The sequence below is a fragment of the Penicillium citrinum genome (genome assembly GCF_028827155.1).
Source record: "Penicillium citrinum strain IBT 23319 chromosome Unknown utg000002l:1.0-3833315.0:1.0-3834789.0, whole genome shotgun sequence".
Classification (NCBI taxonomy): domain Eukaryota; kingdom Fungi; phylum Ascomycota; class Eurotiomycetes; order Eurotiales; family Aspergillaceae; genus Penicillium; species Penicillium citrinum.
In genome coordinates, this window is record NW_026622687.1 from 1,067,500 (window position 1) to 1,094,883 (window position 27,384).

The window sequence follows — 27,384 nt, forward strand, 5'->3', positions numbered from 1 at the left end:
CGGAGCAATCTATTAAAATCGAATTTGATCTTCTGTTTTTCAATGATGGACTGTTCCCGGGTAGGATGTATGACCGCAAACTAACGTTGACGCCCGCTTACCGACAAACGATATATATCTTTAGATCGCACCGGCCATTCATGATTGGAGACGAAGTACCAGAGGGACCACGATACGAGAAAAACCACTAGCTGATTCTATAAACGTTGAAATGTTACCTATCCATCGTTCCCAAGTATTATCCAAGTATTATTTCCTCCTGGTACGGCTGAATGAGCGACGCTGCTGGCGCTGAAAAAGTCGGCTTCGGATATGGCTGCTGCTGTTCTCCGTGATGATGATGTGGGAATAAGTAAGCCAAAAATTTCCCGCCGCGGCTGAAATCCTTTTTGGCCCAGTCGAAATGGCGTACCTGAAACGATGCACGGGTTCGATTCCAGTACCGGGCGTTCATTTGTCCTGGATGGAACAACAGATCTTGTTCATTATGCTGCCTTGGCACAACCAGCGCGGCTCTCTGAGCCTTTTTCTCGGTTGTTTTTGTGACGTATCATACAAAAATTGCCTACATTTTCACCCCGAGTGGATATCTGGAGCTTCCAAATTTATGGGCATGTCGCCAAAGTCAACGGGCTGAGATCGAATGATCGGCCTGCGGCTCCTTCGGACGCGTGTCGCCCCGCGGCGCATTCACGTGGCGCGCGCGCCTTTCCCAGCGTCGCGTTAGTGTTAGCGGCTACGTTCGTAGGCAATAAGGACGTCTTTTTTCCTTACTCCTCCATCTGATTGAAAACCGACTTGTATCTTTCGGACTACCATAAAGAAATCACGACTTTCGTGAGGCATGCTTCTGCGAGCGTCCGCTCCCGTAGTGACACTGAGGAGCGTTCGGTGCATTCAGCATGCCATAGGTGGGGAGAATCGACCATCGAATCGGCGATCTGGCAACGCGGTCAGCTGGGTTCCGAAATTTCAGGGATGAAATGTAACTCGCCAACTTTAGTTCGTCGTCTTGATTTCAGGACGACCAAACGGTTCCCCCGCCACATTTCCTCAATCAGTCACCAACGTCCAGCTTAAATTGTGCAGCTCGAAGTACTCTCGACCTGTTGGGTTTCGTAATAGCGGCCATGATGGCGTATCTCGATTGAGGGTGGGAATTGTCTAATGAAGACCGAAACATTGCCTATCTACACCAGCAACATGACCAGTGTCAGAAGACGGGACATACTTACCATGGCAGTAGCTTTACATCGACCATGGGTGATCTAGAGATGAGGCAAGCGTCAGCTCAGTTATACGCAGGAACAGGAGCAGTTCTTACTAGAGAAAACGGCTGCGGTGGCAGACGGATATCTTCCAATGCACAGTTGTATGCCTTTGCTGTTGGAACGGACACAGCCAGTGGCCAGCGGACATGCAGTTGCACCAAGTCAAGATACACCGGAGGAGGGATGGTATATCGACTGTGGCGAGATCTGGGGTAGCTTCGGTTGATATTGCTGCGGAAAGAGCCGTGGTTTTTCTTGATGGTCATTTATGTGATCTTTCTCCTTGTCGAATACTGCGATACTCATTTGGTGTCATGGACGGATCATGCCGACAAGGTTCGGAATAGATGTGGACAAGAGAATAGAGCTGTCGGAATATGGCAATGTCCTGTTACTTTCACCGTTAGCTCTGGATCTGACAGGGTGAAGCGGGGAGATGAGAGCAAATTGCAACGTTACCGCGTGGCTGATCGGGAAAGGGAGACTTCCTGGTTCGGAAGCAGAAAGCATTGAATGGGTTGCCGTTTCAAAGCATATCTCGGAGCAGAAGGAGAAAATCGAAATTAACGGCCCGACTCGTCTTGTCACTGCAAGATTGGCAATCGCGCTGCGGGGGAAAGAGACATCAGCAATAATTAATCTTCTGCACAGGTATGTTTTTTTCTATGCCATCAGGAGTATGTCGTCCGGACCAGCGCCGCCGAAATCATGCGTACACTTCCACTAAGTCGATTGATGGAGGACGAGACGGAAACGCAGTGTGATAGCTGCGTTGCCCGAGGTTTCAGCGATAGCACGTGGGTTCGATGCTGTACTTCCTTGATTATCCTCGTGGAGTGGCCACAATGGCCGATGTCGTCCTTGATCGTGCCCTGACGTGCCCTGATCGGGCCTTAGCCAAGACCAGTCCCTCCTTTGCTCCGAACCGCGCCACGGGACCGACACCTGTTCTCTTTCTTCGTCACCAGCTCCTCGAGGGATACAATGCCGTGGGATTACAGGTCTCTTTACTCCCGACCCCCCCCGGTCCTTCCTCTTCGCCGTGGTCGCCAATGTCGGTCCCGGCGGCGCCAGCCGCTCCCTGGCCGTGGCCTACCGCCAGCACCACGACAAATACAACAGCGCAGAGGCAGCAGGCGCACGCGTGCACCATCTGACGACCGACGCCCTCGCGCTGATCGACATTCTCTCAGATCCCGCCAACCGCGCGTCGCTTGAGGCGGAGAGAGCGCTCGCGGAGGGCTGGTATCGCCGGTCTCCCCATGAGCCGCCGGTTCATGAGCGGCCCAGCATCCCGGACACCGCGCAGCCCCCGTATGTGCCCTGTTTCGAGCGTCGGGTGCCAGTGCAACAACAGGCCCCGCTGCCGTGGCGTGACGATACGCCCAGCCAGTTTCCCTTCATAGCGACATGCGTTTTGTTGGCCTTGTTGCGCGACGATCGCGCTGCTGATGCCACCGGGCCCGGCGACGTCCAGTTCCAGCCGCTATCGACCGTGTTCCGGGCGGATTGCGCTGAATATGGCCTGGTCGTCCTCGACATCTCCGACCTCGCTCGCGATGTCCAGTACGGCATTGCTGCCTTCCCGACGCACTACATGGCCACGGTTTGGGACCCCGACGAGAACATGGACTGGGACCCCGTCGAAGACGACCAGCCGGAAAGGGTGGATGTTGTACTTGGGAGCCTGCGACCTCGAGTGCCGTTGTCGATGGCGCAGTGGGTACGGAAGTATTACAGCTGGTCGGGTCTGGAAGACCACCCTGCTATCCTCCGACTGGAGGAGAGGCCGGTCGCGGATGCGGCAACCTTGGATTGTACGTCGGTTCAGGCCAGTGTGATCCGGATGATGTTGCAGGTGCTGACGGGGAGATTCTAGATATCTGGCCACCGGAGCGGGAGGATCTACCGCCAACGTCGTCAGAAGGTATTCTCGCGCGCATCTGGAACCATCGATAGATGAGTCGCGCTATTCCAGGTGAACCTGAACCTATATCGACCACAATTTGCTAACGTCTCCACAGACTTCCGACCTTCAGCAATTGCCCCCGAGATTCAGGCCCAAACCTCCCCCCCGATTTCCGTCTGATACGGTAGGCTCTGCGACGGTAGATGAGCCGCCGCAGAATGTCCCCGCGGGCGTGGATCACACAATTGATGACCTGCTGGTTCTCACCCAGGAGCCCATCGCCCCTGCCCGCGAGAGACAAGCGCTCGCTCACCTACAGCTGCTGGTCCCGTTCCGCGAGAAGCTGCGGCAGCGACTCGAAGCAGTGCCCGACAGGCTTGGAACCTCCACGATCTCCAGCCATGTTCTGCGCGTGGCATATACCGAGCACCGCCACCTCAATTTGGTAATGTTTGGGAGCCTGCCGCCTCGTGTGATTGCGGCCGCGATTGCATCAGTTGAGCTTCGGGGTGCGTCTTCGCTCAGCGTCTGCGTCAATGCGTGGGCGGGAGATGGGGAAGAGGGAGCCTCGGATTTGGTTGACCTCGCCGCGGCCCTGGCACAAGCCACCAGACTTCAACAGATCTGCTTCTTGCAGCGACCGGACCGGAACAACGATGACGACTCGACTCGTGTCTGCTCGCGGCTTCTGCGGCTGTGGGAGAGGGCATCAGGAGGAGAGGACTGGTCGTGGCTCAGGCCGAAAACCATCCATTCGACCTCGGCCTTCTTGACCGGCTTACGCAGCCGCAAGTGCCTCACATCGCCCGCAACGATAGATTCGGGATCCAGCTTCCTCTCCGGGCGCCCAAGTCTTTCCCATGATCCGTCTATTCACGTTCCTCGGTCCCCAGCGCGAGGATATCCCCGACGCAGCGGCAGACGCCCATGTCCACCGTGCTCGGCCCGGGTACAGCGCCTGCTACTCAATGGACAATACCGGGTTAACCGCCGAGGACGTCGCCGTCCGATTCTTGAACTACCTCCGGGCGTTGGGACCGTATTCGGATCCCGAGAAGGCCCCTTTACGAATGGCATATCATGGGGCTTTCCCGTCGCTGGCGTCCACGGCGGACGACGGCGAGCAACACCGCCGCCAGCACGGCTGGTCTCCACCCCGGAGACCGCCGCTACCATCGCCGCTCCGGCCATCGCCAGATTCATTGGGCGTGAAACCCATCCCCGCCGGATTCTTCGCCGACAAGTTCGCCGCCGATGACCCGTCCAGAGTCCGACTCGGGGATCTTCCCCCGGGGAGCTGGGTGGTTCTGGTGGATCGACAAGCCCGGGGGGCCCGGGCTAGCCGCGACAGCAACTCTTTACGATACTCATTCCTGAGAGTCCGGCAATCCGGTGCTGACCTTTCGCCGGAGCATCCCTCCCGCGCGGTCGAGATGGTCGGTGGGCTGGTCGACTTCCTGCGCGAAACCGTGCCCGGGACTGACCTTGGCCCGTGGGAGACACGGGTCGAGGAGGTCGAGAGGGATTTGGTCTCAGCGTTCACGAGGCCGAGTCCACCCAGCACCCCGTCCTCGCCGGATTTGACAACGATGATGGAACGGGCGGACGAGTCGTTCCGGCGTGCAGCCGAGGCGTTAATTGGGATGAGCGCATTCACCCCCCCCGCCAGATATGGATCGTCCGACGTGGGAGCAACAGATGCAGGAGGTATACCGGAAATTGGCTTCCTATAAGCCTCCGGCAAACCCACACGGCCCCCTGCCCGATGGAGAAGAACAGGTCGTGGGGGGTGAGAGGGACCGCTGGATTGACGTTGGTGTCATGTCGGAGAGTCGGGTCTCCATTTTGCTGGACCAGTTAGTGTGATTTTGCTCCTGGCCATGAATATCCACTCGCTGCAAGACATATGTTGCAGGTAGGTAGATAGCGCCCTGTTTGGACTGGGTACAATCTACAACCAGGGCAAAAGACCATTTTATGTATGCAAGGAAGGCCCGATGTCATCTTGCATTGCGTTACCCTCTTCCCGTGCATTTTCTCTGAGCAAATTCTGCATATATGGCAATCTACTTCGGTATGCCACAATCTAGCCCGACATAATACATATATATATATATATATACATCTCTTCCATCCACTCCGTCCCACTCCCACCCCACTGATCCTTCTTTCCCAATCATCTCTTCGATAGACCACAATCAAGCACAGGGAAATCCTTCTATCAGTTTGCTCCATCAATTCTTGTTTTGTTCTATGCGCTTTTCGTGGCATGGTGGCCGGTTCAAGTTGCTTTAATGTCCTCTGAATCACACAGCCGCTTGCAGGCGGGGTTCAGCATCTAATTTAAAGACTTCCCCGCGCCCTTCTTCTGTTTACTCGCCTACGTTACCCACGGTTTTCCCTTGCCTCCTGTTCAAGCTTCATGGATAGTTCTGATGCTTATTATACTGCGTTAATCCTTTATCCAAGAGCGACCTTCTAGTTAATGAGTTGGATACTGAGACTGTACAGATGATTATTAATGAAATTCAAAGAGAGTATTGTCAGTACGACAGGCTTAGTGGGGGTCTATACAGCCTACTAGGTAGGCGGAGAGTACGAAATACCATGTTGAAACCGTAGTCGATTAGTAGTTACTCCACGTGACCAAGGGTTCGCAGCGAGGCAGAACGCGGAGTTTCACCGAAAAACAACCGTTTAACTTGAATTAAGCACCCTGGTGAAAATTGCCAGATGGTGAGGTTTGCCCACTCTGTACGGTCGTTCAAATGCAGTTGATGGCCAAAATGTGTGTTCATTTCCATCAGCATGACCGCGCCATCAATTATGCTCAACAATGTTTATTTCTGCTCAGCCCAAAATTTTCAAATACTCTTGGTATTCAACGATGAAAACGCTCATTGTCTGACTATGTTTAATTACTCAGGTGTTTTTGTTCATAATATTGTTCAAGGGCTACAATATTGATTTTGATTTTAGACGATTCACCAGTTCACCACTACCAATCCACTACCAATTCATCACTACCAATTCACCACTATCAATATGCCGGTACAGTTCATGTCTACCGTAATAGTTAGTTAAATTGCAGCAATTAATTGAATCTGGAACGACACTGATAGTCGTTAAGATTTAGTAGGTTGGCAGATGACAGCATTTCCTGGATATCGTGATTGGCACGGTGGCTAAGCTTATCGCGGAGATTCAATGCCATTCGACAGTGAATACTCAGGATTTTGATGGCATCACTTGGTCTGGCTGGTGAAAATCGGTTCCTAAAAACCTAATCTACAGCTAGTCAGGAAATTCAAACACAGCCATTTTAGCATACAGTGATATTCGAAATCAGATTTATCTCGATATTCTCTCTTGCGATCTCACAGCGCCCCGATTTTCCACATTGGGTTAAGGTCCCTCTGATCTATGTAGCCCCGATGAGTCATGTTAAATTACCGTAATTACGTGTCTCGCATGTGCTTCATTTTCGTTGGTCTAAATACCGCCAGTTTCTTGGCTTTGCACTGTACAGTGTCGTTGCAAAAGTTTGCAACCCCTAGCAGAAAAATGGGAAGTTTACTAAAGTCTCAATAACAGTAAATGAGTTAGTATATAATGTAATAAAGGAAATACATCTAACGCAGTAGGCGGTAGCAAGGGCGATCTTTGTTTCAAGCCTTGTCTTACGAACAACCACAAGCTATATATCTAGGTGATCGGTCTCCTCCAAGCGTTATTGAGTCCATTACGTCGACGTAACTTTAAAGTTGCTGTCATTGCCTCGTGAGAGCCATTAGGAGTTGCTCCTTCTTTGAGAGCCCTTTTCAGCGCAAGCAGATGAGAACGGCAAGCTTGACGTGACCTTTCCCTATGACAACCAGAAAAATCGAATACCACTCCAGCTAAAACATCCAAAGACGCTCCTTTCGAGAACAGCCAGCGAAATTTTTCAAAGTCCCCCTGCTCGAATGCTTCGCAACAGAGCCTATCGATGCCCCCTTGAACATCTTGAAAAGAAGCACCATGATCGATCAACCAATTTAAAAGAACTTTGTAATTGGGCGAACGAGCTGCGCGCTCGATCATGTCGCCACGGGGAATGTGCTTCAGAGATGCTCCAGACTGGACCAGATCATCTATCTTTGGAATCAAACCATTCTTTCGATAAGCGTAGGATAAGATATGGCCTCGCGATATGTAATGGCAATCTTCGCACCGCACTTCCGAAGTAATATTTTCAAGTGCCTGAATATTTTTCAAAATGGGTACCGAAAAGCCGAATAAAGACCATGTCTTACGGCAAAGAGCACGGAAATGTAAGTAATCAGGAAGGCAAAGATTCATCGCGATCGATTCCAAGATCTCCGGCGGGAGGTCGTAGAAAGAAGCCTTCCTCTTCTCTGTATAGTCCATATTGAGGCTTGTATATGATATTTCGTAGTTAATGACAAATGTAGGTGCTTTGGTCTTGGCTCAAGGGTTGAAAGAAAGGAGGCACTCGAGTATCACCAAACTCCTGGCGGCCTAATACTCCAGATCGTGGTGGGATAAAACGGGCTATTTCCAGCATTTTTCGCGGACTGAGATGTGGTGAGTTGGATGTTGTGCGCTATGCGCTAGGGCAAGTTGGAGGTGATGCGAGGAAATAGTACAATTTGTGTTCTAAAAGATGGGAGAAGTGGCGCTTTTATGTGTCCGAGAAGACGGAACAAAGTGGCAGAATCCTTTTACTTGTAGAAGCAGCTGGGTTGGACCGGCCTTAGCGGTCGATGACTAGTATTGTTAGATGGGTGGCCATAGCATAATTAGCTAGCAGAACGCGTGCCGACTAAGCCGACGATACAGGGGACATGGCAAATCGGCGTTATCAGATATTTAATAGTTTCGAAGTAACGCCTAGGGGCGATTTTACAAGCTGGATCAAGCGAGTCTAGATTTTCAAACATCGCCTGAGCCTTGGCTTTCGAGATTGTTTCTCTATGTAGAACATGGATGGCATTTCGAATTGTGGTAAATCGTAGGGTTTTGTGCCCAAGCTATTTGTACAGTATGTTTGGCTGTATAGACAGTTCGCTCTTTGAAGCAAGGCGGTCTGTGCGGATGGTGGAAAGCACATGTGAGACACCGCCGTTACGGTAATTTATAATGACTCATCAAGGCTACATAGCTTGAAGGGAACTTAACCCAATATGGAAGAGCGGGGCGCCGCGAGATCACAACGGAGAATATCGAGGTAAAACTGATTTCGAATATCACTGTACATAAAGTGTGGAGGGAAGGGAGATGGGCGATCCGAAGCATGTTGTGGGTCAACAGAGAGGTGGAAGCGGAACAAGTGAGGATCGAGTCGCCAGATCTGACAGCGGCCGTCATTCGGCTGCCCGAGCGACTGATTTTTATAGCATCGGTTTATGTAGAGGGAGGGGTTGCCTCTGCGTTGGACGACGCATGCGATCACCTCAGAAAAGCAATCACGAAAGTACGGCAAGACGCGGGAACAGTGGTGGAGATCATAATCGTGGGCGATTTTAACCGCCATGATCAATTGTGGGGAGGAGACGATGTGTCCTTGGCCAGACAAGGCGAAGCGGATCCAATCATCGACCTGATGAATGAATTTGGACTCAGCAGCTTGCTTAAACGAGGCACCAAGACATGGTACGGCGGAGGATATTCTGGGGACTGTGAATCAACGATCGATCTCGTTCTCGCCTCGGAAAACTTGACGGACTCGATGATCAAATGCGCGGTCCATGGAACGGAGCACGGCTCGGACCACGTTACCATTGAGACCGTTTTTGATGCGCCTTGGACAGCTCCAACGCAGCCAGAGCGACTGCTTCTGAAGAACGCACCATGGAAAGAGATCAATGCCCGAATTGGAAGGACTTTATACAACACCCAGTGGGAAGGCTCCGTGCAGCAGAAAACCGATCGGCTCATGTCCGCGGTTTCGGAAGCGGTGCGTGCTTTGACGCCGAGGGCCAAACCGTCACCACACGCAAAGCGATGGTGGACGACAGATCTGACACAACTCCGTCAGATATACACGTATTGGAGAAACCACGCCCGCTCCGAACGACGGGCAGGACGAAAGGTGCCACAGCTGGAAGACATGGCCGCAAGCGCCGCGAAGCAATACCACGACGCAATCCGAAAACAAAAGAAGAAACACTGGAATGCGTTCCTGGCCGACAACGACAACATCTGGAAAGCTGCCAAGTATTTGAAATCAGGGGAAGACGCAGCCTTCGGGAAGGTGCCGCAGCTCCTCAAAGCAGACGGAACGGTTACCAGCAATCATGAAGAGCAGGCGGAAGAACTACTGACCAAATTCTTCCCGCCGCTGCCGGACAGCATTGATGATGAGGGAACCAGACCTCAAAGAGCGCCGGTCGAGATGCCGGCCATCACCATGGAAGAGGTAGAGCGGCAGTTGCTCGCAACGAAGCCTTGGAAGGCACCAGGCGAGGATGGTTTACCGGCCATAGTGTGGAAGATGACCTGGCCCACGGTCAAACACCGGGTCCTCGATCTCTTCCAGGCGTCACTGGAAGAAGGCACGCTGCCGAAACAGTGGAGACATGCAAAGATCATCCCGCTGAGAAAACCGAACAAAGAAGACTACACCATTGCCAAGGCATGGAGGCCGATCTCACTGCTCGCAACATTGGGCAAGATCCTGGAATCGGTGGTAGCAGAAAGAATCTCGCACGCGGTCGAGACCCACGGCCTGCTCCCGACCAGCCACTTCGGGGCCCGAAAGCAGCGGTCCGCGGAGCAGGCACTCTTGCTCTTACAGGAGCAAATCTACGCAGCATGGCGAGGGCGGCGAGTGCTGAGCCTGATCAGCTTCGATGTCAAAGGTGCCTACAATGGGGTGTGCAAAGAGCGACTGCTCCAAAGGATGAAGGCACGAGGCATACCGGAGGGCCTTCTCCGCTGGGTTGAAGCGTTCTGCTCGGAACGAACGGCCACCATTCAAATCAATAGCCAACTGTCGGGGGTTCAGGAGCTGCCACAGGCTGGACTGCCTCAGGGCTCGCCCCTGTCTCCGATCCTATTTCTCTTCTTCAACGCAGACCTTGTACAGAGGCCGATCGACAGCCAGGGAGGAGCAATAGCCTTTGTGGATGATTTTATCGCGTGGGTATCAGGACCAACCGCGCAGAGTAATCGGGAAGGTATCGCAGAAATCATCAATGAAGCGCTCGACTGGGAGAAGAGGAGCGGAGCAACTTTTGAAGCAGACAAAACGGCGATTATACACTTCGCACCCAAGGCTCGCAGAGTGGACCAAGAGCCGTTCACTGTCAAGGACCAGACAGTCGAGCCCCAAAACAAGGTCAAAATCCTTGGGGTATTGATGGACACGAGACTGAAGTACAAGGAGCATATTGCACGGACAGCGTCCAAAGGTCTGGAGGCAGCGATGGAACTTCGACGACTCCGAGGTCTCTCTCCAGCGACAGCGCGGCAGCTGTTCTCGTCGACAGTCGCCCCAGTGGTGGACTATGCCTCGAATGTTTGGATGCACGCCTTCAGGAATCAAAACATGGGACCGATTAACCGGGTGCAAAGGGTAGGAGCGCAAGCAATCGTGGGCACGTTCCTCACTGTTGCGACTAGCGTAGCGGAGGCCGAGGCACACATCGCCACGACACGACACCGATTCTGGAGACGAGCCGTGAAGATGTGGGCAGACCTCCACACACTGCCAGAAACCAATCCTCTGCGCAGAAGCACAGATCGGATCAGGAAATTCAGGAGATACCACCGCTCGCCACTGTACCAGGTAGCAGACGCGCTGAAAAACATCGATATGGAATCGCTGGAAACCATTAATCCGTTTACACTAGCACCGTGGGAAACACGCGTGCAAAAGGATTATGGTATCATCTCAGAGGGATCAACTGTGCCGGGCGGATCAATGCAGATAGCGTTTAGCAGCTCGGCGCGGAATGAACTGGTCGGGTTTGGAGTGGCGATCGAGAAACAACCACCACGCCAGCGGAAAGTGAGACTGAAGACCTTGTCTGTCACGTTGAGTGCGAGAACAGAGCAAAATCCATTTTCTGCGGAGCTCGCGGCAATGGCACACACATTGAAGACACTCGTGGGACTGAAAGATTTTAGGATTACACTGATCACGAGTAACAAAGCGGCAGCTCTCACGCTGAAGAATCCGCAACAACAGTCGGGTCAGGAATTTGTCTGCCAAATCTACAAGCTGATGACAAAACTGCAGAAAAATGGAAACCGGGTCAGCGTCCGGTGGATTCCTACAAGTGAAGACAACAAACTTCTAGGTCTGGCGAAAGAACAGGCCAGAGCCGCAACACAAGAAGATGCCGTTCCGCAAAAACAGGTCCCTAGGATGAAATCAACCACCCTGAATATAGCGCGGTCTCAAGCTGCCCTCAGCAGTGAGCTACCCGAGAACATAGGAAGACATTCCAGACGAGTGGATGCCGCACTTCCAGGAAAACACACGCGACGGCTGTATGATCGATTATCGTGGAAAGAAGCCAGCGTGTTGGCCCAGCTCCGCACGGGTATGGCAAGACTCAATGGATATCTCTTTCGTATCAATGCCGCCGAGACAGATCAATGTGCATGTGGACAAGCAGGAGAAACGGTGGACCACTTTCTCTTTCGATGTCGGAATTGGACCACACACCGGTCGGATATGTTACAATGCACCGATACACACCGAGGGAACTTGTCCTTCTTCTTGGGAGGGAAGTCACCCTCCGATGATCAGAAGTGGAAACCGAATTTGGAAGCAGTGCGAGCATCAATACGATTCGCCATCGCCACGGGCCGACTTGAGGCCACCTAGACCTGCCGACGAGCTGATAGAATACCTCACCTTACTAACTTCAACACCTTGTGATCGACGGTAGACGCGCTTCAATTGCCGAAAATAGGATGTTGAACACTTGAAGAAACGCCTTCAAGCCAGTCTACTAACCAATACTAACCCACAGGGACCGACCATGAGATTGGAAACTGAAATGTCAAATACGGAAGGAAGCACTGTATGGGCTCCAAGGAGACACGGCATATACCCAAAAATGCATGTATTGGTAGATTAGCGATAGTTGCCCTCTCGGCTCCGCCGCCGGGCGTTAATGAATTGTGTGTGTGTGTGTGTGTAGCACGAATAATACTGACTGTATTTTCCTAATAGATGAATCCAAAAACGCTCACCAACAGGTGTACGGTGAGAAGAAGCACGAGGGCAAGCTCTCTCATACAATCATTGCGAGTGGTGGCTCTGTCGAGGCCATGCAGGTCTGGGAAGACCAGCAATGCAAAGAAGGTAAACAACCATCAACACGAACCTCAACAGACAGACCTTGTTAGCCGACCATCAATCTAACGAATGATTTGCTTTACAGAAAAGCGAAAACCCGTCAGCCACGCTTTCGCCGAGGAGGCCATAACTGAGGACCGGCTCGAACTTCACAAGTGTTGGGCAATCCCCGATGTGGTAATGATCGATCGTTCAACAGGCGGTCTACTTCTCCACATCCATGACATTTCTCCATTACCATAGGCCTGGAGAAAAAGAACATCAGCAGGGGTTACACAACATGCTTCTGAAGAGTTTCAGCCCAGGTCTTGGGTAAAACTGAACACTTGTGGGCGAATAATAGATCGGCAATTCCACGGAAAATCTCCGGCTAAAGCCTCCAGCGAACTACCTAATATGATTGCTTTCATGAAGAACTCGAGCCAACACGCCATTTCCGGCTAGGCGCATATAGCAGCACTGGATACTTGCCATGCTACACACCATTATCGATCACTAGGTAGACACCCAATACAGAATGGGAAATGATCGACTACCACGTTTATTAGTTGCCGCCAGTTATTGTCACGTCGACCCTCCATTAACATCTGGTGCTTTCTTTCCTCGCCATTTCCTTCTTTAAGCTTTTCTCAAAACTGACATCCAAAGTTTGTGGGGGCATGTGAAATGACACATCAAACTGATGATACGTTGCTTCGTGAGCTTACAACTAAGGAAGGTCATCGCATTTATGAGAGATATTCGTTCACTGCAATGGAATCTACAAGTAATTTCCGGTTGTCAAATAAGAGATTTTAAAGCAACGATGGAATACGGCTATTACCAGCCAGTCAGCTTGAAACACGACCAAATGAGCCCTTGCCTTACGCTCGCACTAAGGTCTGCAGACCATAGAAGAAAACCAGAGAACTCTGTTGACAGACCCGAAAAGTTGGTCCCCATGTAGGATAAGACAAGGCGAAGCAGGAACGATGCAGTCCTATAAGATATCTTTAGGTGGAGATTCCAATGTCCCAGAAAAGAAGGAACGCCGGAGACAGTTCCCGATATCACCTTCTATGACCCCTTATCATGCAGTCTCAACTGTATGACGCAGGCATGTTCCCAGCTCAAGTGACGGTCAGTTACTCGGAAGTCTCGCGGGAGTTTTTTTCCAAGGTTTCACATTAGCCCTGAAGTTCACGAAGCCGCGATGCGAATCGCGACGAAAGGTAATTGACAATTACACTTTTGTCTTCATGCAGATGGTAAAAGTGTTTACTGATGTAAGAGACAGATCGGTCTCACTTCAATTTGTAGCCCAAACCGAGTGGCAAATGCCTCAAAATTAGCTATATAAAGCAGCAATAATCAAGGTTCATCCCAAGTCAAATCTAGCATACAAAACTTCAGAAGAATTCAAGACAATGGCTTTGATAATCCAATATCTGTCTTCGACATTCACCTTTATCCTTGGATTACTTCAGGGTATGGTGCTTCGCTTACGTACCATGACGCCTGTGATATACGTGAGAAATATTCCGTCTATTGTTGGCTCTCTTACCATCAGGCCAACCCCACGCCAGGATTATACCTCTCGAGTCAAAAAGAGCCGCGAGAGCCATGAAACAACAAAGGCCTTGCAGAGAATGATTGAAGTGGATGGTGCCGGCTCATGGCCTCCCAGAGCAACCCACAGAGACACTTGGCCCAAAGCCCTTCAACCATATCACGATATCTTTCAAGAATTGGCGGCCTTGATACCCGTCGACAACGTTTCCACAAACAATGAAATAAATCAAAGTCGACGATTGGAATGTCGTACACGTATGCAGAGGCTCCTCAAGGAGAGAATCAACCTTGAGGCTGTCCAGTCTGTCTTTAACATCACCAATCAAGCCGACTCGCCCGTCTTGCAAGGCGTTGCATGTAATGGGTTCTTTGCTTGCATCGCCAATCTGCGCCATGGGTTCAGGTAAGATTCACCCCGGCATGCACCATATAATTCTTGCAGCTAACAAGGAATGACAGATGGGGAACCGTGCCCATAGTGAAGGTTGCACAAGAGGAGAAGATCATCGACTTCCCACCAGAGCTTGAAACCCCGTGGAGTTTCCTCCAGCGTCGTTATGGGGTTAGCTCTGAGGGTGGTAACCTCACATCGAATTTCCATTGCAATTTTGACAGAAACTGGAAACTCGTATACAAACTGAACAATGGAATGGCCGAGCCTATCCCTTCAGCAGAGTACAACCTGCTCTACGCATTTACCGCAACCGAGAAAGAGGTACGCAATGTATTCATAAATAGTCATCAGGAAGAGCTATGCTAATAACTTCGAAAGTCTCTACCAGTTTACTACCACCTGGTCCAGGCCATTGCTGCTTTTGAGAGGGGCCAAAAGCAGCATTGTAGTCAACATCTCTCGCAGGTCAACTTGCATCTTCGCAACACGATGCGCGTATACTACGAGACAGTCGTGAGCTCGAAGATCCCGCACAGCGTCTTTGTGGGCTATATCCAAGGCTTCCATGGCTGGGCTGCTGGTAAGGTCGTGGATGGGAAGTATAAAGAGTATGATGGCCTGTCTGGAGGTCATTTAATCTTGTTCAATCTTCTAGATGGCTTTTTTGGATTCGAGAACTTCCTCAACCACGAGTCGATGTTAAACTACATCCCTGCCGCGCAGAGGGAGTTTATTGAGTCAGTCAAGAGACACGGTTTCCGCGAAGAAGCCGAGCGTGCTGGAGATGTTGAAGTGAAGAATCAGCTGGAAGGAATTCTCAAGCAAACCAGGGTAGGTCTGACGTTCACCAAATCTGAGGTTTTAAAATTTGCTGACATTTTTTCAGACCTTCCGCTGTGCCCATAAAAAGCGCACAAACCGGTATATGAGCGTCGAGCGGCCAGAGCGAGTTTTGATGACAGCTGGATCTTCTGTTCTCGATGGTGGGAGAAAAACCACCCAGGATCTGGCAAAGTCGGTGGATGACGCTTTGGCGAAGCAGTTGAAGAGCACAGTATAACCCCCAATAGTGGATATACGCAGGGTTCAAGGCACACTGATTGGTATAGACTTGGCCGCGTGAGAAATGTGATTAGGGTTACTTCATTTATACGACTTTGGGAAACCTATCACGTTAGAAAGATCAAAGTATTTAAACATTGGCCTTAGCAACCCCCTGGATGATTAGTTACTTCGAGCTTTTTCCATAGTAAAAAATATGCGTCGAAGGTCAGGAAGCGCGATTTTAATATCCATGGACTTGTAGTCTCAGACAAATTCGATAGACCCTATGAAAAACCCCTCACCAACGGCGGCAGCAGCGGAAGCTTGCCGAAGCATGTCAATCGCATGTTAGCCAACCAGAGCGTTAACAACCTTAGCACCTGGCGACTGAGAATATGGAGATAGATGTAGTGGGTAACGTGTCAGGGAAGTAGTCCTGGAAAGTCTTGACCGACCCTCTCAAAGGCGCATGGATCAACTGCCAATCTTGAATGACGCCATGGGAAAGCTCGAGCACATGGCGCGGAGCTATCGAAAACACACTTTCAGCCGCTCAATTCGCATAATCAAGGGTATCCCCGCGACAAAGAATATTTTTGCTCACTGCAAGATGACGCCCGCAATACTGGGCCAAGTCAGCTGGGACCTTGACTGAACATCATCTGAGCAGCCACCATTCAGCGCTAGACCCCGGAGGAGTAGATTAGATGGTGTTGGAACGTTGTCGTTACAGTACGGACTAGTACGTGCATAGCCAATTGAGTACCTGAGAGTGTTGATTTTGAATACTATGGAAAGTACGGAACATATGCGATTTGGAATTAGTAAGGTCGTGTAGAGCCATGCAAACATGGTTGAAAACAAGCATATGGGGTGCTGAATATTCCTCGAGTGCACTAGTAAAACCACGACCCTCTTTTGTCGACAGAATAGGCTCCCTTCCCTGTATTCGAAAACTGAGGAACTTGTCTGGAAATGGGATCAGTCGAAGCTCTGCGGCCAGAGCATCAATATTCTCTTACAGTCCACCCTCATGCTACAGGATCATCCGTGCAACAGGCCTGACCGGGCCCGCGAATTCGTTCTGATCGAGAATGGCAATGTCGTTGTACAGCCCCCAGCATACCTGACACGTCTGAAACCGGAGCAGTATCAGGTCGGTTTGATTCATAAAGACAGTTTGACGGATATGAAGATCATTCTCCTTGGCCTCCCAAAATGGAAGAAACCTTCCAAGGTCAAGGAAAGCGTGCTTCTCCTTGAAAACTATCTGGCCAGGAAAAGCTTTCCGCTCTTCTACGACTGGTCCACCGAATACTGGATCTCGGATTCGGTCGTCATTGATCCGCGGTCGACAGATGAAATCGAGATGATTGATCGGGGGAAACGAACGGCGCACAGCCACGACGCAAAATATATTTGCATCGGCCTCCCAGCAACCACCATGGGACCCCTTTTCAACACACTTGTGTCATCTTGGAATGCCAGCCCGGCCTGCTTTGAGTACGCGATCGGATTCATTTGGGTCTATGCGTTGATCGATCCGGGGAATTTCTACATAGAGCTTGACACAGCCTTAGACCCCGCGTGCGACCCCGTTGCCTCCATGCTACGACAAATGAAAGGAGGATCTTGGGTGGCTGTAACCAAACTATCCCTTCAGCTTGAGGGGTCTAGCAGGATGAAACACTCCATTCTGGTTCAGGTTCTGGAAGTTTCTCAGGCCCGCGCCACATCCACGCATAAGCCAATCACTCATCGATAGACTTGTTCTTTACTGAGGTGTCTTACTTTTCGCCGGGGGTATTTATGTCCAATTATCTCTACATATTGAACTACCAATGATAATTCAAATAGTCAAGGTATTCACTGAATTAGCCCTTTTCGACATGGGATTGATCTGATATTGCTTCGAGGACGGAGAAGTTGTTACACGGCCGGTTTTGTTTGTACTCAGCATCTGATTAAAGTTTGAACAGTCCGTGTGAATTTCATGTCTGGATGGCAGGTGGCCATATATGGATGGAGAAGTCTCTTCCGACATTTTTGCCACGAAATGGTCTTCTCTAAGCTAAATTTACCTTCATGTACAATATCAAAAAGCAATTATATTGAGGCAAGGTGCCATCCCAAGGTATTCATTGCACCCACGAGAAATACCGCCGTACATCGTTGAGAGAAAACATGAAGGGATTGCACATCTTCAGCCCTCCTCCACTCCGTTATACTTCCCTTATCTCTGCAAACGTCGAGCCCGCAACGTCTTCTGTCCCTGCTCTTCTAGGTTGTGAGTTGGGTCACGTTCGAGTCTCTCATCTGCTTCCGTGTCAATAGCCTCCCATCGGCGGGAAAGGTCTGCTAGGTGCCTGCGGACATCTTCGATACCTTTTCTCTGGCAGGTCACTTCCTCATTGTCTTCATTCCGTTCAACCAAAGTCGCCTTGCATGTCCTAGTAGCGAGGTCCCAGACCTGTGCCCCTTCAAACTTTGCGCGAGTGGCCAAAGTCTTGCCATCATTGCTGAAAGAGAATTGCGAAATGGGAGCGTCGTAGCCCTTCAATTCGAAATGGCGTGCATTGTCCGCAGATCCAATATCGCAAAGGTGCGTTGTGCCATGTTCTGCAGTGAAAACAATCTCAGTGCCATTTGGCGAGAACTCGAATGCTAGTGTCGGAATATCACATCTTGGAATCTTATTCTGAGGTGCTCTCCAGTGCACGGAAAAGTCACTCTCTCCACATCCCAGACGCCTATTTCCGGTCCTCTCTCAGTACCCGCTACTGCTGCCAGGAGATTTCCATCCGGAGACCAAGCAAGATGGCTAGTCTTGCCGGGCACTCTCAGTCTGCGCTGCATTTCCTTGCTTACGGGATCCCCGATTCTTACTTCCGAGTTCACGCCTCCGGTTGCAAGAAACTTGCCCTTCGGCGAAATTTGCGATGCGGTCACTTCACCCTCGTGGCCATCGGGAAATTCGGGTTCTTCGAATTCTTCGTCGAAATCAAGGTCACCGATGAGCTGCGGCTCACAAGAGACTTCCCATATTTTCGCTAATCCGTCAGAGGAAACCGACACCAGTGTCCGACTATCATTAGAAAATGCCATGCAATCTGGTAGATCCCCGTGGGAGAATGTACTGACATCGGCGTTATATAAAACATCGTAAATTCCCAAAAGATTGTAATCAGCTGATGCGAAGGCGATGATTTTGTCTTCAGGTGCGAATGCCATACAACCTGGGCGATATTCGGCCAAAAGTCTGTCGTCCCATTTTCCACTTTCAATCAATAAAGTCATCCACCGAGTTTCTTTGACTTCCGCACCCTCTCCAGTTTGCTTGTTACCAACATAGGCAGTACATGGAAACATGAATGCGATAAATTGGCTGTTTGGCGAAAAGTATAGGGCAGTGGGAATTTCGAGTAATTCAAAATCATGACTACAAGTCCATTTGCTGGAGTTCCATAGCCTCAAAGATTTATCACTTGAAATAGATGCAAAAATTTTGGAGTCAGACAAAAACTTCATGTAAACAATGGGCTGGGTATGTTCTTCAAGTGTGTGTTTCAAGGTCCAAGTAGAGCAATCAAAAATTTTGATCGTGATTCCAGCTGCAAGAACAAGTAATTTCCCATCCGGGGAACACACTATGAGGTCTACTGAGCAGTCAGGCTTGAATGTTTCCCTGCATGCCCCAGTCAAAGCATCCATCACTTGCACCTCGTTTGGTGAAGCCAAAGTGAGTGTCTCGCTGTCCGCTGAGAAGGCAATATGGGTCTTGCATCCGCCGTCAATATGAAATTCCTGAAGTCGGATACCGGTGGCCGCGTCCCAGATGTAAACAATTTCTGAGACAGTCGCGAATAGCTTATCATTAGGGGAGAAGACCACATCGTAATTTCTCTTCCCAACATCGAGTGTCTGCAAGCACATAACCCACTCGTCTGTTTGATTGGCGAAACCCCCTATAAAAGTTCGATCTTGGACAATAGATCTCTGTTCCCAGAACTTCTTTCGCACTTCGCTTTTAGCAGGGCTGAATGAAAGTGCTGATGAGTATACCTGCAATGGTGTTTCTGTTATCATTGTCAAGTGTCGCATGATAAACCTCTTGGCATCTCGCAAAAAGCTGGCCAGCTTTGAATTTTCAGACGATGACGACTAGAGTCAGTTAGTTAGCCTTGATCTACTCATATGGTTCCTTCCGATACTAGGTAAGCTCACCTCTGCCTTTGATAAAAGGTCGTTGATAGCCGGGAATATACTCGGAACTTTGTGCATCAGACTGAGGCTCTCGAGCCAGTGGAGGAAATGGACCTCCAGGAAGCCAAGCACGGCACCATTATCAGCCAATATCTCTGAACGCTCCCGTAGGTGAGCAACCCAAAACTCGCAGGGATATTTGATGGAAGTTAAAGCATCATCCTTCATGGGTCCGATATGTGCTGATTCAGAGCCGGGATTGAGGCTATACATGTTATATCTCAAGTCCTTAGACATCGCAGCGATAGAGCGGCTAAACATTTGGAAATGAATGTCATCTTCACTAGAGGCAAAGTATTTCCGAAGATGCTCACGGGTGGTGTTGTGAAGCATATAGATAGTTCCATCGCGAACAATCAAGAAAGAGCCACAGAACAGAAGGATTTCATCGATTCCAACGTTGAAGGAAGACCAGCAAGAACATGTGCTTCCTCTTTGGACAGTGGTCGGGAAGCAAAGCATACTGCTGCCAGTAGATCTTTGCAGTACCCTTTGTCTTGCTCATTTTGCTGGTCAATGCGAGCCATCATTCTGTCGTACAGAGCAAATATGTCATCGGGGCTTTCTTTGATTTTGTTCATAGCTTGTCGTGGACTCAATCTGTCTTCGAAAATGTCTCTGAAAGCGAGGGCCACCATAGATATGTGTTTTGTGCCCGTTCACGGATTTCGGCTTCCATACCTGCTATATCCTCTTGCTTGTACAACAGATTCTGTTGAAGTTCGGATAGCTTGTGGGCAATGTAAGCGTTCACGGGCTCCACGTGATTCTGCACATCAAGCTCAACGACACTTCCGTTGTTACGGCCCAGTCTTTTGTTGACTTCAACCTCTGGTCGACTAGAAACGATCCATTTGACCTTTCCAGCGGATTAGCCCGTAATGTTCAAACTTTCAGAAATGACTTCCAGAAGATTATTAACACCGGGCTTCCCAGGAGCGCACTCGTCGAGGGCATCCCAGGCTAAATATACCGGGGAAAGGTTTTCATCCTTCAACATTCAGATAAATGTCTTCGAGAGGAAGAAGGCATTCGATCCGTTGAACATATCAAGGCCCTTTCGTTTGTGGTCTTCGGTCACGTAGGATAGGAGATGGGGCTGCTGGATCAAAAGTAGCCAGACCATCGAGCGAAGAGCATCCATGGCACTGTTTTCTTCCTCTTGAGCATCACAGAAGAAGTATGAAATACCAGGGGACAAATTAGATGGCCGATCATAGATTTGAGAGATAATACCCAGCAACAGCATTGTCTTGCCAGTACCAGCTGGGCCATTCACCCATAGAACACGGGGTGATGAATTGTCACGACAACCCCAGTCAGTTAGCGACTTATATTCCTTCGTGTCGAGAATCCACTTGTATGCCGCAGGGAATAGCTTTTCCTTTTTGCCCTCAATGGTTACGATCTGACCCTGAGGATCAACCTTGTAGAGACTTCTCAGGCACTTATCATCATCCATATCCATTTGCCTCTGTGCTTGACTTTCCATAAAGTCCTTGAAGCTCTGATGGAAGCTTCCAAGAATCTTCTGGGTTTCTTCGCCGTCGGTGACAAGCTTACCCATCATGTCCTGTCCTAAAGCGTTGTGGTATTGCTCCGAGTCCGCTTTAACGGCCTTCTCGGCAGCTATAATCCCCTCCAGTTGAGCATCCCAGGCGTCAAGGTTGATCAGATTGCGGACCCATCTCCAGCCTTGATTTCCAAAGTATGCACAGACACTCTTCATCTGGTATAGCAGAAGTTGCTTGTACATTTCTACAATACGCCCCTCGAGCTTTCGTAGTATGTCATCATAGGACTTGTCACCCACAATGTCGATATACTTCGGATCCAGAAGACGGTTTGTCATACCACAGTACCAATTCATCCTTGAGGTAACATGACCAAGACCGTCCAGGTTGTCCCGGGATGCTTTGGCAGGATTCACCATGAACTGATTCGAAGTTAGCTAATAATCATGAGTAATAATGCAGTTATTTCGCCTACCGATAGACCAATGGAAACACCAGCCCACGGGAGAGCAGTCTGTGGTATATTCCCGACCGCAAGATCGATAACGCCCTTGAACTTGAGAACGAAGTTAGCAACATCTCCCGCTGCATTTGATACGGCCGTGGATTTATACACCCTCCTCTGTCCAGCTTCAAGGGCCTCTCTCATGATCTTGTCCCGTTCATCTGGGTCGTTCATGATCCCGTCGATGTCTTCATCATCGGAAGCAGGCTCGTCAGCATCTTTATTGCGGGACTTCATGATAACCTTGGCGTACGTCTCGGCTAACTTTTTGGTACCGTCGTCTCTTGCAATTTCATCGAAGGCCTGATTCCACACTTTGCGGGAGATGGATCTCTTGGGATCCTTGCTCGCGTTCGGGGAATCTTTTTTAGGAATGCCGGGGTTATCATCTTGGCTGGATACGGTATTGACAGGTGGGAGCGTGGGAGGCCCATTGGATGAAGAATTGGCGTTTCCTCCTGAGGCTTCCTGGTTTTGTTGGTCTTGTAGAGCTTGGAGCTTTTGTTTCTCCTTCTTGTTTTTCAGACAAGGAAATACTTTGGACAATCCCATGTTACAGAAGTTGAAGTGTCCTCTGCAGAATGCCAGTACATAAGCAACATTCAAGCGACGGCAATGAAACTACATACCTGTGAAGGTGATAAGTTTACCAAATTCAGAAAATCTACTCGAAGCGATGATGGCGAATTGAAATTCCTGGGTATTCGCAGGAAATTCTTCTCCGGTGAAGAGTAATGGTTCGTAAGGGGGCGACAGTATCCAGCCCCATTCGCATCCTCCACGCCATTGAGATTCAAAAAAAGGCCCACAGTTCAGCTCAAACGTGGAGCATCGGGTCATTGACAGTAACCTAGACCAATGATAGATTTAGCAAGGCTGCACTCATCTCTGGCCTTTGCGTCATCGTACGCTAATTTGTGTATGAAAGGTGGAGATATTGAGGGTGAGATGTTATGATTCGATTGATGTGAGGAGCAGCAGCCGATCATTATCTGCAAGATGCATGAGTTTGTCCAAACCGAGCGCAAAATCGGATCGTGATTCCCACAATGCACACTTTATGTGGAAGTATCGAGTGGGCGGGTACCAGCCTGTCGGTACTGCTATGCTGGGGTTCTCGGCACGAAAAAGAGGAGCTCCAACTGTAATGATCATGCGGTATGTAAGTTATATGAGTTTTCAGAGGCTGGATGTTCGAGCCCCTCTAAGTGGGATTTCTTCATCGCTATTCAGGCTCATCGGCTGGTACGACGCCGCGACCTACCAGACTTTGTCTTGTCAACATTCAAGATATACCGAAGAAACATCTTGATGAAGGCTCTCTTCAATCCGCCTTCGTCTCGAATGGGACACACTAACCGTAATCTAATTCAGGTCGTACTTAAACGCCTTCAATATGATCCGCTTGAAATTTGCAGAAATATTCATATCAAACCCACAGAGATCTGTAAAAACCCCTGCTTCAAGAGCGTGACTGACACAATTGCGTCATGGCAAGGGCCATAGGATATAAATACGACAATCTTTCACTCTGTATAATAAGTACTAAGGAGATGATTGGCCCCGAGGCAGTTTGGGAGGAGGTGCAATGAAAGGGATTTAGGTGACGATCACTTTGACTAAGGGCTTGCCAGTCAAAGTGAGCCAATAATGTATGAAGATGGAGAGGCGTGGTCCACTGGGTGCTTGATGAAAGGTTTTTCCGAAGGATCATTTTCAGAATGTGGAATGTGACGATATTCCGGTGAAACTGTGCCTTCGATCTAATTAGAATAAAGTCTGGTTTCGATGCCCATTACTGCTAAGATAACAGCTTTTCAGCGATGCAATCTCTTGAATGCATGTTTAGCTTCCATTTTTCTTCTTGCTCCCCTTTTTTTTAGATTTGACCATGAGGTTGATTTCCCGCCCTGAATGAATGGGTGCGGTTTCGTCAACGAGTGCATCTGAAGCATCAGGAGGGTCTACGAGTTCATTTGACGAATCAGAAAGCTCGGATTCTTCCATATCCAATCTCACTTCCTCACTTATAGATTCATCACTACTCTCTCTTTTCATATAGTCATCCGCTAATAGAGAGTCGAAGCTATTTTCTGCAATAAATTCAGTTTTTCATAATAATTTAGAATTAGGGCGAGGGCATACATACCTTCGGTCTTTGTCCTAACAAACCGTTTGCAAGTCTCTGAGCCTTTAGTCAAGATCAGAAGCTCCTTCTTGAGCTGTTCACGAACTGTTTGACTTTCCTTCGACTCACCAGCAATCCTCATGATGAGATTTGCTGGCATGTCAAACACGGTCACCGGTGACAGGATGCCGGATAGCGAGGACATAAGTTTACCTTCCACGACTTCGTTGGCAATATCATCAACGAACCGCTTTAGCGCAACCTGCATTTCGTTAGATAGACCAAAATCACAAAGAACTCGAGCTGAGTTACCTTGTAGTACGCCAGCATGCACTCCAACGCTTCAATCGAAGCAAAGCGCACCATATCAGGCTCCGATTTCTGCAACAGTGATTTGAGAAGTTGATCAAGGTTGATTGAATGCTCCGTGTGGTAAGGCTCCTTCAAATTATCGACCCCGAAGAACCGCTGTAGGATCTTGGCAAGCTCGTCTTCCTGGCGGTCAGCACGGATCTTCTGCAGGGTTTCTGTGAAGTAGTGATTGTAAGTAATCGGATGCCCTATCTGATGTGGCATGAGGAGCTCCCGAGTCTTGTTGTCGATTTCCCGTTTGATGGAGTTGCAGGCTGGGACTATAATCTCTTCGATAATTGCGGCTGACGTGGCTTCATCTGTGATATGTTTGACAACATGGGCAAGGAATTGTCTTGCAGCAGCCCATATACCGTCCGTGTGACTGTGAGTTATCTGGTCCCAAGGGGAACATTGCTCCAAGAACAGATCGCGGACAATCATCGGATTAAATGTCCCAGGAAGCTCACGGCCCCTGGTCCGCCTGAGGAGATGGCTGATGTGTTTTATATATTCCTCGCTGGTAACACCGACCTGGTGCTTGGCTGGTATCTGTCCGTCATTGGGCTCACAGATACGTCGATAATGTCCACGTCGGCTGATGCGCTGGGCAAATTCTTCATTAGAATTCTGCACTACGGCACGTAGTCGTTTATGATATCCTTTGGTCGCATGGGCATCACCAAAGAAAGGATCATTGTATGTGCCATCGATAGCCGCTTTTACAAGCTCTTGGAAGGACTGACTTATATTCAAGAGGTACGACTTTTGCTCGTCGATGGTAATCCGAGGCTCGCCAAGTCCTCGTAGATGATTTCGGCAGTGTTCGATTTTGTCTTCGATCTCTCTGATCAAGCTTGGTAACTCAGTAGCGATCTGCGAGACCAGCACCTTGCTCAATCGTGTCCGCAGGCTATCGATGCCAACTAGTGAGCTTGGTAGATCTTTCCATATCCCTTGCGAGAAAAAGTCCTTTTCATCTACATCACGCTGCTTCAAGGACCATTGACTTCTATCCGTGTCCATGTTCTTGAGGACATGCCACCCAAGTCGGAATTCCACATCTTGATTCTTTGCCAATGACAGAAACATCATTTCACTTTCAGACCCAGCAGCCAGTGTATCAGGCTTCGTTATAATGCCTAGTGTCCGTTTTCCCGACGGGTCAGCATCTCGAGCCAGCTTGAGGACGATTTGATTGGCAAAGTCATTCTTGGCAGATACAACGGCCAGAATGATACTGCGCGGCTCTTTCATATAAGACTGGACCACATCCTGAACAAGCTGAACATCCGTTGCTGACTGGTGTTTGGTTTCCGAATGAATAAGCCCAGGGAGGTCAACAATAGTCAAATGAGGACGGTCGGGACCGGACACTTCGACGCGCAAGAGGTCATTTGAGAAAGCTTTTCCGTGGGTCGTTATTCCCATGGCTCCTTTAGCTTTTTCAATGAGGGTGGGAAGGCCTTCAAAGTTAGCCAATTGCTCGCAGAAATCACCAAGTGATCGTTGCTCAAGATCACTGCGTGCATGGTGAGGCACGATGGATACGCGGACGCCAACATGGGGATGTTTTCTGAGCACAAGCTCAGTAGGAAAGCGGGTGCACAGGTTGCTTTTGATAGGAAAACCAACACCAGATATGGCCTCAAGAACGGAGCTTTTGCCAGAGGACTGATCACCACAGACTATGATCTGCGGTAGAGATATATAGTGGCTAATACCCTGAGAGCGGAGAGTATCGATCGAATTGAGAAGATCTAGTTGCTCCTCGGTACATAGATCCTGTAGGGCATCGGTGTGGAAGTTTCCTAGTATCATTTTGAGAAATGACGTGGAAGACGGAGATTTTTTTTTCCTTTTTGACTGAAAGCTGGGCTGTGAACAAAGGAAATTGGAAAAAGGACCCTTTATATATTAATCATAGTGACCTATACAGCTCTTGGAGATCATGAATATCCTTAAAACCAGGGGCTCAAGTATGTGCACGTGTTATGCTCTTCTTGTTTTTCTGAAATCCCGGTCAGAAATCAAAAATAAAGAATATATTACGGGTGTTTATAGCAGCACACACTATGCTTTTCGGGATCGTCAGTCTTCGGTCTATTTGGAACTGGTATATTGCATTAAGCGGAGCGGCTGTCATACCCTATTACGAACATAGCCCATCCTGTCTAGTATAGGCCAGCAAAAATTTTACATTTTCAAATTAAGCAAGAGATTATAAGAGCTAATGAATGATACAGTGGCTTTTTAGGATCTGGAACAGCAGCCGTGTAGACTAGGTAGTATGCAATCAATGGTAGCCTTAGGATACGCAAGTTGCGCGGGTATGCTTCGTTCACGCCACAAGCATTCTCTTATCAAATTATTTGCCCTTCAATTATGGGAGAGGTAACTTTGAGGATATATTGAGATATTCTATTACCCTGATCTCCTCTTCTGCGGATACCCCGTAAATGGCTCCCAGAAGAAACACGCACTAACGGCGATTCAGGGATACAATTGAAAAAGAATTAATTCAAACAGGAATTCTGACAGTACCTCAGTTGCCAAGGAATCGAATGCATAGAAATATTTTTTACTAAAATATTACTCTTGCTAACGCTAATGTAACCTAGTCCAACCATTTGGCGCCAAAGAATGATACTTCGGCTTTTGGTTGCTAAATATCAGGACCCTTCCCGACCAAAATCATTCACGAAAATGCCTCAAAGGAGCCTATAGAAACAAAAGCTTTGATAACGGAATGTAATAATCTCTCTTGAGGACAAATGTCAACAAAGATAGATTATACTAGCATACTTGCCTAGGCCGACTGCATTTTACTTCGAAAATATATTACGCCTACTGCGATACGTATCTCACAACTATTAGATATTCTTATCGCGGAAATCTCAGAATATAAGACAAGAGCAATTCAAAGATTAGGAGGTATTCCGGTTTAAGTTTTCAAGTTCATTTCTCGAATGTGAAAGCGCTGCACATCACATATAAATGTTTATGTATAAACTCTTTCCCCGTTAACAGTGAGAAAGTGAACTGGTCCATGCTCACCGCTAACGCAATAGTCTGTGTAGCCGCTGACCCAGATTGTGGTTAAACTTGTACTCCCACCACAGTAATATTCCAGTGGTG

The 27,384-nt window shown here is 49.1% G+C and overlaps 7 protein-coding genes across 7 annotated transcripts; 3 read left to right on the forward strand and 4 right to left on the reverse strand.

Moving 5' to 3' along the window:
- Positions 1–1,979: 1,979 nt before the first annotated feature.
- Positions 1,980–4,913, forward strand: N7469_002251 (uncharacterized protein; the record flags this gene model as incomplete). Its single annotated transcript, XM_056641171.1, has 5 exons — positions 1,980–2,068; positions 2,169–3,088; positions 3,130–3,198; positions 3,369–3,853; positions 3,999–4,913. The coding sequence occupies 5 exons, from the start codon at positions 1,980–1,982 to the stop codon at positions 4,911–4,913; spliced, it is 2,478 nt and encodes an 825-aa protein (XP_056503665.1).
- An 8,989-nt stretch (positions 4,914–13,902) lies between these two features.
- Positions 13,903–15,347, forward strand: N7469_002252 (uncharacterized protein; the record flags this gene model as incomplete). The annotated part of the gene is made up of 3 exons (XM_056641172.1): positions 13,903–14,450; positions 14,507–14,762; positions 14,820–15,347. The coding sequence occupies 3 exons, from the start codon at positions 13,903–13,905 to the stop codon at positions 15,345–15,347; spliced, it is 1,332 nt and encodes a 443-aa protein (XP_056503666.1).
- Positions 15,348–16,518: 1,171 nt separating this feature from the next.
- N7469_002253 (uncharacterized protein) lies at positions 16,519–17,250 on the forward strand (the record flags this gene model as incomplete). The annotated part of the gene is made up of 1 exon (XM_056641173.1): positions 16,519–17,250. One exon carries the CDS (start codon positions 16,519–16,521, stop codon positions 17,248–17,250), a length of 732 nt encoding a protein of 243 aa, XP_056503667.1.
- Positions 17,251–17,718: 468 nt separating this feature from the next.
- N7469_002254 (WD40 repeat domain-containing protein) lies at positions 17,719–20,329 on the reverse strand (the record flags this gene model as incomplete). The annotated part of the gene is made up of 4 exons (XM_056641174.1): positions 17,719–18,149; positions 18,260–19,646; positions 19,710–20,181; positions 20,238–20,329. 4 exons carry the CDS (start codon positions 20,327–20,329, stop codon positions 17,719–17,721), a joined length of 2,382 nt encoding a protein of 793 aa, XP_056503668.1.
- A 14-nt stretch (positions 20,330–20,343) lies between these two features.
- On the reverse strand, positions 20,344–20,748 carry N7469_002255 (uncharacterized protein; the record flags this gene model as incomplete). Its single annotated transcript, XM_056641175.1, has 2 exons — positions 20,344–20,579; positions 20,640–20,748. The coding sequence occupies 2 exons, from the start codon at positions 20,746–20,748 to the stop codon at positions 20,344–20,346; spliced, it is 345 nt and encodes a 114-aa protein (XP_056503669.1).
- Positions 20,749–22,319, reverse strand: N7469_002256 (WD40 repeat-like protein; the record flags this gene model as incomplete). Its single annotated transcript, XM_056641176.1, has 2 exons — positions 20,749–21,684; positions 21,738–22,319. 2 exons carry the CDS (start codon positions 22,317–22,319, stop codon positions 20,749–20,751), a joined length of 1,518 nt encoding a protein of 505 aa, XP_056503670.1.
- Positions 22,320–23,612: 1,293 nt separating this feature from the next.
- N7469_002257 (dynamin family protein) lies at positions 23,613–26,067 on the reverse strand (the record flags this gene model as incomplete). Its single annotated transcript, XM_056641177.1, has 3 exons — positions 23,613–23,836; positions 23,917–24,157; positions 24,208–26,067. The coding sequence occupies 3 exons, from the start codon at positions 26,065–26,067 to the stop codon at positions 23,613–23,615; spliced, it is 2,325 nt and encodes a 774-aa protein (XP_056503671.1).
- Between the last annotated feature and the right edge of the window lie 1,317 nt (positions 26,068–27,384).